Source organism: Plectropomus leopardus, chromosome 14, assembly GCF_008729295.1.
Source record: "Plectropomus leopardus isolate mb chromosome 14, YSFRI_Pleo_2.0, whole genome shotgun sequence".
Lineage (NCBI taxonomy): Eukaryota > Metazoa > Chordata > Actinopteri > Perciformes > Serranidae > Plectropomus > Plectropomus leopardus.
The window spans coordinates 6,280,029-6,290,155 of record NC_056476.1 but is presented as its reverse complement, the minus strand read 5'-3'; the positions used below and the strand labels follow the sequence as shown (position 1 = coordinate 6,290,155).

At 37.7% G+C, this 10,127-nt stretch overlaps 1 protein-coding gene across 1 annotated transcript; it reads left to right on the top strand.

The window, feature by feature from the left end:
* The first annotated feature begins 1,214 nt into the window (after window positions 1-1,214).
* On the top strand, window positions 1,215-8,642 carry lgals3a (lectin, galactoside binding soluble 3a). Its single transcript, XM_042501285.1, has 6 exons — window positions 1,215-1,367; window positions 1,780-1,797; window positions 2,702-3,424; window positions 5,102-5,190; window positions 5,365-5,521; window positions 7,595-8,642. The coding sequence occupies exons 2-6, from the start codon at window positions 1,783-1,785 to the stop codon at window positions 7,748-7,750; spliced, it is 1,140 nt and encodes a 379-aa protein (XP_042357219.1). The 5' UTR covers window positions 1,215-1,367; window positions 1,780-1,782; the 3' UTR covers window positions 7,751-8,642.
* The last annotated feature ends 1,485 nt before the right edge of the window (window positions 8,643-10,127 follow it).

Here is a 10,127-nt window from a genome sequence, read left to right as displayed (position 1 = left end):
TTACATATGAATCTACCAAAAAAATGACGTGTAAAATCAGAATCCGGTTTTATTGCCAAGTACATTTACATATATGAGGAAAATGGTACAAAACAATAAACATAAAGGAAGAATAAAATAGTTCATTTAAATAGAATATGACATAAGATTAAAAAATATATATAGAGGCAATTTAAATATATAAAATGACAAAATATAAAGGACACAAAATGTATGTGGAAAATGTGCAATGGAGGGATTGTAGTTTTTTGGAAGACGCAAATATCTTCAGTCTAAATAATTAAGTTGACCTCCAGTGTGCAGTGTACAGAAATCCAGTCTAGTTAAAATAAGTTACAGACACATTAATGTGCCAGTATTGTTAATTGGCACATATATTTTATATTTCCTATTCTTATTTCTATTCATGTATACAGTGTGTCATACAATGTAGCATAATGCACTTTTTAAAAATATTTCTCATCTTTTGCATACTAGTTGTGAACATTGCAATGTAATATAGAATATTTTTTACACACTTTATCCATATTTTATATTTTTAAATATTATACATACTGATGTGAAAATGGAAACACATTGCACACATTTTTATTTTATACTTTTCTCACTCCTAACATACTTATTATTTCTACTTTATGTAATATACAGCTATTCATATGCCCTATTTCAGATCTTGCTTTAAGTGAGTGTAAATGTTTTTAATTATACTTCTACACCATAGCTTGTTTGTTATCATGTACTTTTTATTTTTAGCTATTTACATTGCTGTTATTGTTTGCTGTTTTGTACGATTTTATTTATTTTTTAACCATTATTTGTTTGCTCGTTGAATGTTTTTAATGTATTTGTTAATGCACTTCATCACTTAAAATGGGGTTCTTCCTCAGCTGATTTCCCGATTGCCCAATGGCCACATGACAAGTTAGTCCTGTTTAGATTTTAAACAGAGATGTCACCTTGCAGATCGAAATGTGATTTTAGGTTTAATAATCCATACAAAACAATATAATTTTCAGTTGATAAATGGTTAGTTGAACTGGGTGCAAAGGTCACTTTTGTTTTTAATTTTTGACTTTCACATTATTGTAACATGGGAGTAAACCTCTTATTTCATCAACTTTTACATAACTTTGAGTTCATCAGGGCGTGTGCGTGTGCGCGCGCGAGCTCCGGAGCGCGCCCTACCTTCGGAATACGTCATCACCGAAGCGCGTCCCTCCTCGTCGAGAGTTGTAGTTGTGGGAGCAGCGTTAGCTTGTAGTTTTATGCCTCAGCAGGCTAATTTAGCAGGCTAACTGGCTTCCACGGCTGGATAATTCATCGCCGTTACCCACATATCATCTGAGAGGAGCTCATCTTCCGGCGAGGTAACATTAAATATCAGTTTTTTACCACTTATTATCTCCTGACACCGAGGAGCTAAAATAAACAAACGAGCTAACTGAACGTGAACTAACAGTTAGCAGCTGTTAGCTAGGTCGGTAGCCAACTATGAAACACCAGTTAACAAGATATCTTAACGACTAGATCCCCGTTAATGTGCTGCTAAAGTCAACGTAGCGTTTGTATAGCATGTCGTAATGATATTTAATTTTAGTCAAGCTGTTTCGACTCTGCCCAAATGGATTTTGTGTATCACCAGTCGGAGATGGAAACATTTACTCTGCTATTACTCAGAGCCTCTGTGTGACAAGCCTTCACTGTTTGACAGCTTCTTATAATCAGTTACAACTTCCTAAAAACACTAATCCAAGTTGTCCTGTTTCGTGTTTATTTCAGATCATGTCAGATTTCTCGGTGAGTACAAAAGACTACACATTTTTAGTGGGTGAACATGTTTTGTTATACAGTCACTTTTCCTTTCTTTTCTTACTTTCTATTTATGTCCTTTTTTACTTACTCTTTTTACTATGTCAATGTAGTCGACACCCAGCCCCTAAATACTAACCCACAGTTATGCAACTTATATACAGTACTTGTATGTTCTGTATGTTGCACATTTCTGCCTCTGTGTTCTCTCACTCTTTGTGTTTTTGGCATATTTTGCTAATTCCACCTATTATTGTTTCACTTTTTGTATGTGTCAAATCTAACGCTTGTAATTTTTGTATGTATTATAACTCACCTCTATATTTTTTGATTTCTTCTTATGTTGCTTGCTGCTGTTTTAAGGTGTGACTTATGCACCACTATAATTACTAATATTTCTATAATTATTGTTATAGTAATTACTGTTATTATTCTTGTTGCTGTACACCTCTCCCTCTCTCGCTTTCTATTTATTTTTGTAACATGGATTACTGTAATTTTATCATGCTGATCTGTTCTGTACACTTGACGTATCTTGCAAGTCAGTCCCTCCCTCCTCAATTGCTCTTCCTGAGGTTTCTGCCATTTTTTTCTGTTAAATGTTTTTTGGGAGGAATTGTTCGTTACCTGCTGTGAGGGTCTAAGGACAGAGGGATGTCATATGCTGTAAAGTCCTCTGAGGCTGATTATGATTTGGGATATTTGATTTTATAGCTCAAATTCAAGTTGAAATTGAATTGAAATTACTATTTGCATAGCATCTTTGGGGCATGCTTTGTGATTTGTCTACAGTGAACTTTGACTTGATTCATCTGGAAAGCACTTTGGGTTTCCTTTGGGTATGAAATGTGTTGTATAAATGAATTTGCCTTGCTTTGCCGTTCTGCTCTAGCTTGCAGATGCTTTAGGAGATGACAGTCCAAGTCAGGCAAAGAAAATGGGGAACACAAACCCGTCAGCCCCTGCAGGTAACCCTCCACTTCCTGCAAACCCAGGATGGCCAGGTTCAGCCCCGGGAGCTCCCACTCAGCCCTCCGCTCCGGTTGACTTTGCTGGTGGATCATCTGGCCCAGGAGCGCCAGGGCAGTTCCCATTCCCCTCTGGTCCTGGAGCACCAGGACAATACCCGGCACCTCCTTCAGCACCTGGTGGGTTCCCCCCTGGTCCTGGGATTCCCGGACAATACCCTGCACCAGGAGCACCTGGGCAGTTCCCCTCCAGTCCTGGAGCCCCTGGGCAGTTCCCGGGGCAGTACCCTGGGCAGTACCCACCTGAAGGAGCTCCAGGGCAACTACCTGGAGGCCCTGTGTCTTACCCAACTGGACCATTTCCCTCTGGGCCTGGAGCTCCCCCTGGGCCTTATCCAAACGTGCCTTACCCAGGAGGTCAGCCAGGAGGGAATGGGATGTACGGACCAGGTGGTCCAGGTGCATTTCCCCCTCCAGCTGGCCCTGGCGCTTTCCCTGCATACCCTGCTGGAGGCTTTCCCCCAATACCCCCTGGGTCATGGGGACCACCTGGAGGTGGAGGCTTCCCTCCTGCCCCTGGCCCTTTTGGTCCTGGCCCCGGGCCTATGGGTCCATTTGGTGGACCTGCAGCTCCAGGAGGCATGTTGGTGAGTACTAACGCTGTTCACAAATTACATTATATTGCTTGCTTGCTGCATTTCCTTTCTGCTCTGGTGTTTATCACTTATGGTGGCAATTTTGGGGATTCAGGGTGGGGAATTACTACCAGCCTAGTGTGCATCTACACCAGTGATACTCAACTTACAGCCCGTGGGCCAAATCTGGCCCCTGAAAGGGTATTGGGTGGCCCACCAATTATTTAGTATTTCACAATAAAAATAAATTGACTCATACTGAGACTTGTTTTTGTACTTTTAGTATACTTAAGTTCCTGGAGTGTATAAAACAGCATACAGGTTAAGCTTTTTATTTTTTTAAAAAAGTGCCAATGGAGGAAAACCTTAATGTCCTAAAAATCTAGAAATGTCCTGAAATCCTAAAAACTTCCTGAAATCCCAGGCATCCTGAAGTCTTGGAAATGTCCTAAAATCCTAGAAATGTCCAAAAATCCCAGAGACATGTATGGGGCTGCTGTGAATGGCCTCTGGCCTCCCGTCATTTTGCAAAAGTGACCCCAAACTAAGCAAATTGAATATCTCCGATCTTCACTGTCACTCAGTATTGAAGGTCACCTGCTATCTTTTAGATATTTAATTGTACGTGAGTGAAGGGTTTCTTCCAGAATATATTTAATGTAACTGGTGTGGTGTCTGTCTAACACTGGTGCTGGTGGAAAAGTAAAGTTTGTTTCCAGCCTTGTTGGGTTTTACTGCAGGACGGTACATTTTCACCGAGGGCTGTATTTGGATTATTTTCTCTGCGTCTTGGGCTCTGCTCTCTTGTAAAGCAAAACATAAAGCAGAATCAACAAATATTCAAAAGTAGTCATCAGAAAATGTATTTTTGTCTTTCAGCCCAGATATAATCCACCATATAATTGAAAGCAATGAACTCAACTTTTCATTCGGACAAGGACATCACTTCCAGAATCAACAAGTGGTTTGATTAGGCTGCATGAAGATGTGGCAAAGACGATATGCACAGTATTGGGTTTATTAGGGATTTAAGTTCAATCTGCCTGGGGAATGTATTGATTTAATGAAGTGCAATATGATTTAAAATTACACAGCTTATGTTTACTGTACACATGTACTCATGTTTAATGTATTAAAGACACTGTTATATTCTCTGATAAGATCACAGTTTGCCAAAAGTTTGTATGCTCATCACTATTTCCTTATCACCTTGTCACTTTTGTACATGGTCGCACTTCAAAGGTATCAGTTTTTACAGTTGAAGTCTTGTTTTAAGTAAAAATGTGGATTTTAGTTTACTCTTTGACTTTGTCTTGTGGAGTCATTGTGAATTGCGTAAGAGTGCTGAGCTAAAAGGAGGAGATGGTGACTCATTGGGGTGTTGCATTAGGAATGTGGGCAGGGTCAGCATTTTGAATAATGTTTAACTAAAAAATCCCCTCGCTGTTTTATGATAAGCACTATGTTAAAAATCACCAAGTCCAGAATATTAGTAATAAAATGTGAGCAATTCTACTTCTGCTCCGGGGGATTTTAAAAACAGGAGAAACACTGTTGCAATTTGTGTATTTCTGCTTAATAAACAGTCAAACTCTCTCAAACAATTACTCCTTAAGCATTTTTCTTTTCACTTAATTTCTAAAAAAGAGCACAGTAAATGTGATTTTAAAATCTAGATATTTCTTACAGATGGTGCCGTTTGATCTCCCGCTTCATGCTGGGATTTTGCCACGACTTTTAATCACGATAGATGCGGAGCCCGTCCCCGGTGCAGACAGGTATGAACAGCCTTTATCCTCTAAATCTGCTGTCAGTGATGCTTTCTGTTTGAGGGACGTGATAACTCAGCACCCATCATAATCCACCAGAACATGTTGTCATTTCGTTAATTGAACAGTTGGAGAAAGATTAGTTGTCAGCAGCACTTAACCTCCATTTAATTTTTCTTGCAGGTTCCAGGTTGACTTTGTTAAAGGTCCAGATGTCGTGTTTCACTTTAATCCTCGATTTCATGAGCAGACAATTGTCAGAAACTCCAACCTGGGTGGATGTTGGGGGCCAGAGGAGCGGGAAGGAGGCTTTCCGTTTGTTCAGGGACGCCGTTTCGAGGTAAAGTGTTACAGAAAAAACAATTGTGTGCTTTAAAAGGTTAGTCATCACATGAGAATAAAAAAACGCAGTTCTGCTTAATCAGTACAGAAGTCTGTGGTATAAGTACGCAGACCGACGAGCATAGACACTCTGATAGTATTTAGAAATCGTTTATTAATACGTGGCTAGACCATCGTGTTCGAATTAAGCAGTCTTCATCAGAATGATCATCAGAAATACTTTATTGTTCCCCGAGGGGAAATTGTGGTTCATTACAGTTTCTCTAATGCCAAAAATAGAGAATTATTGCAAGTAGAAATAAGTAGCAGCACAACTACATAAAGATATAAATAACATATTTAAATACAGTAATAGTAAACAATTAGCACTAGTATGTAAATATTTAAAGTTTAAAAAAAGAAAACTTGAAAACAAAAATACAAAAGAAAATTGTGGGTAAAAAAAGTATATATATATATATACATTTTTTACCATATATATATATACACATATACAAACTGTATACTGTGAAAGGTTTACATGTCTAATAGCTGTTAAATAAGTTTAATGACAAAATAATAACATAAAACTGCTAATGCCAATGAAAAGAGACCACTAAATGCAGTAAAAATTGATACAAATTGTGCCAAAGCTGCACATGAAAAGGCAGAAAAGTTGTTAAAGACATGGATCTGTTGTTGTGATTTGAAAACTCAGCAACGTCCATAATTTATTTATAGTTTAGTTTAATTTCAGTGTTACACCCTGGCATTTTCACTTTTTTACTTGATTGGACCTTTACTCTGTGTGCGTGCGTGCGTGCGTGCGTGTGTATGTGTGTGCGTGTGTACGTGCGTGCGTGCGTGCGTACATGTGTACGTGTACATACCAGGTTTGAATGACATCAGATGCTATTTGCACCCAGGTGTCCGTGGCCAACAATGCTATTTACACCCAGGGTGCAAATAACCAATACGGCTATTTACAAGCAGAGGAGCTAAAAGAGGATTTCCCAAGTTCAGTGTTAACTCTGGGTAACTGAAATACAATTAGCTAGAAATATAGAAATTAGCTGGAATAAATATATATATATATATATATATATATATATATATTCTCAGTAACCTACTCATCTACCTCATAGTACACAACCTGATCAACTGCCACTACACCACTGGTCATAATTACGACTCTGAAATGACACGAACCTGCATAAAAAGAGGTCAAATCAGCCAGAACAAATGAAAACACCTGTAACATCCGGAGTAAAATGCACAGTACTTCAGTTTACTAGTGACCCTATGGTTTGTTTACGGTAACATTGTGACGTGTTTAACACATTTCATCTGTGTCACAATGACACAAAACATGTCCAGGAGCCGCGTCACGACAGGAGTGTTCGTCTTCTAGATCTGAATCCCGTATAAATGCTTTAATGGTGTACAAAAAAAAATATTGGGGATTTTTCACAGACATTTGAAATCAGTAAGCTCATATTAACATTCAGGGCCGCAACAAACAATTCTTGTCATATTGATTAACCAGACGATTATTCTCTCAATCTTTTTGGACTATAAAGTGTCAGATGATTAAAAAAAAAATGTTGGTCACATTTTCCCAGAGCCACAGTCTGTCTTCAGATTGCCTGTTTGGATTGTTGATTGCTTAATTGAGTGTTTTGTTGGCCAAACAGTCCAAAATCCAAAGATTTAATATCACTTACTATCAATCAGTATTGTCTAAAATATTGATTTATCGGCTCATATTGATTCTAAATAGTAGACATCACTGTTAAGTTTCTCAAATGTACTTTTTGGCACTTTGAGCACCAGAAACCAGGTGGCATCTAGTTCAATTTGGCCGTAGAGAAGGCAGATATTTGTACGGCCGATATCTCCGACACTCTGCAAACCAGAAGAAAACAATCAAGAGTGATTAATAGTACTACAGGTAGCAGGAACATTATGTATTTTGGATTTGGGGGTGAACTGTCCCTTTAAAAACATGTCTGTTAAATGAGTAATAGTTTTGGGTCTCCCTGTGTTGTAACTTACCTTATTGTACATAAAGTTTCCGTTCCTCTCCCTGCAGCTGAAGATCCTTGTGGAGGAGGACTCATTTAAAGTGGCGGTGGACGGCGTCCACCTGCTGGAGTACGAGCACAGAGTCGGCGGACTGGAGGAAGTGACCCTGCTGCGGGTGACCGGAGACGTCATCCTCCACAGCGCAGCCCCGAGCATGATCTGAATCTCAGAGCTACTAAACCACACGCCGTACCGGAGGCCTGAGTCACACTTTACCATCGTATTTGAAACCATTTCAAATACTGCGACGAGTTTTTGAGGCACAATAGTCAGAGAAGTGCAATCTTTACCCACCTTGCACTTCGGCTTTTATTACAGAACAGATGGCAGATTAAGGTTTGCACATTATAATGCTTTTCTTTTTTTTCTGGATGATATTTCTCTTCTTTTTTTGCCACTCAATCCATTATATTTTATGACGTAACAGTATCAAAGTAGTGACTGAGATAAAGTGCATCTAAAACAGGCGTTTTAAAGAAATTAATTTATACCTAAAGACACGATTGTAGGCCAAGTGGAACATATTGTCCATTAGTATGCTGTATTTTGTTTACAGTTTGTGTTTGTTGATTATTTTGTCCTTTATATCAGGATCTCCATCAGCCTTTGTAATGCATGAGAGTGTGATGCTGAAAATCAACTTTTCCCCCAAAACACCTCCAGGACTCACTGGTTAACACTCAGTAGGATAATGATGCTGTTTGTTAAGATGTATTTATGTGCGGACTTTGAGCTCCTCGTTTCTTCAGTATTAATCTTCCTGAGCGCTCAGACCGGGAGGTCGCGTAACGAGTTATCGATTTCATGTTGAAGTCAAATCTAGTGGTTAAAAAAAAGAAAAGCGAGGCTCAAATTAAAGTAAAATGTCGCAAAGCAGTGAGATGGGGTCGCTTATTTGTTGCCAAAGATAACAGTGGTACAATATTTTGAGATAATACACGTATAAATAAAGGGCAACAAAGAAATAATGACTGATAATGCTGTCTGAGTCAGAATAATGTACTCTTTTCATGAGCTGCCTGCCTGTGCACTTAATAAATACTAGTTTCCCTGTTTCCTTTCTTTGTTTTACCACAATGTGGAGAAAGCTGATCCTCTGGAGAATTAATCAGGAGTGTTGCACCGGGTCCAAAAAAAATTTTTAAAAAGGGGGCAAGTCGTTAAATAAGAATAAAAAATAATTACAACCAATCATTCACTGTTATTTTCAGTAATTGTTTTTTTATTCTGATTTAAAAGCTCATCCGTTTTTGGTCAAAACTGTTGAGGGTTTATGGCAGAGATATTCAACTTGCTTTTCCAGAGGGCCTCTTTTTAAAAATGTCAGGAGGCCAGGGGCCAGTTTGGGGTGTTTTTAGGATTTGAGAACATTTGGGGCCTGCACCTCTCTGTGGAAGTCTAGAGGTTTTCGGAGATTTTCTTTAGCACTTTCTGACTAATAGGCTCTATTTTTGAGCTCTTTTATGCATTAGTACTGGTACCTTATTGAAGGGAAATAGAAAAAAAATTCTTGTTATTGTAGCTCAAAGTGCCTTAAAGAAAAAAAAGACAGAAAATTAAATAAAGACTGATATAAAAACTAAAGTGAGTTTAACTTGAAATTATGAAAAAAAGATATTTAAAATGGAGATATACAGTTATGTGTATACTGTATAAAGCATATAAACCTATACACAGACTATAAACAAATATTTAAAGCATAAAACAAAATTGCACCAATTTAGAATAAAGTTTATAAAAGTAGCATTAAGGGAAAGGGAAAAAAGAAAAGTAAATATTATATTGAAGACATGCAGTTATTTATTTATATAAACTGAACAGGTATACACACAGAAAATATGTGCAGTATCAGTCCACTATGATCAAAATAAGTTATATTGCAAATAAAAATCTTTGGTTTGGCTTTGAATGAGGGTAGTGCAAAGGGCAATGGTGCAATAATGTGTGAAACCAGCATAACAGAACAGTTAATAATAATAATAATAATGCCACCAATAACAACAATATTAATAATGCAAAAAAATTCCCATTGACAATAATACAGTCATTATTAATATTCTATTAATAATGTGTTATTCTATTAATAATGTGTGCTCTTTATTCTCTGTTCTTACTGCATGGTGCTGCTACATCCCAATTTCTCAGTTTTGAGATCAATAAAGTATATCTATCGATCTATCTATCTATAATAACTATACAGATCTTAAGAAACTATTTTTTTGCTAAGTAGGTTTACACATACCAGGATTTTTTCTTGGTGATTTTGTGCATAAATGCAGAGCATAAGTCAGAGAAATAATCTAAAATTTAAAAACGAACTACTGTAAGTAGTAAGTAAGTTAAAATAAGTTTTGAAGTGAAGTTGTACTTTTTTGTGCAGGATTGTGCAAAATATTGACAAGAAAAGTTCACAGTGTAAAGTGCAAAGCAACACGTGCACGTGGACACAAAGTTATCTAGAAACATGCGGAGCAGAGGATTTAACTGTAGTAGTAAAAGTACATGACATGATTGTGTAGTATTTACATGTTGTGGTTTTC

Bases quoted from the DNA above. Each gene is read 5' to 3' on its own strand.
- lgals3a (XM_042501285.1), top strand. The intron at 5,191-5,364 runs GTATGAACAGCC...TTTTTCTTGCAG, and splicing joins CCCGTCCCCGGTGCAGACAG to GTTCCAGGTTGACTTTGTTA. The intron at 5,522-7,594 runs GTAAAGTGTTAC...CTCTCCCTGCAG, and splicing joins TTCAGGGACGCCGTTTCGAG to CTGAAGATCCTTGTGGAGGA.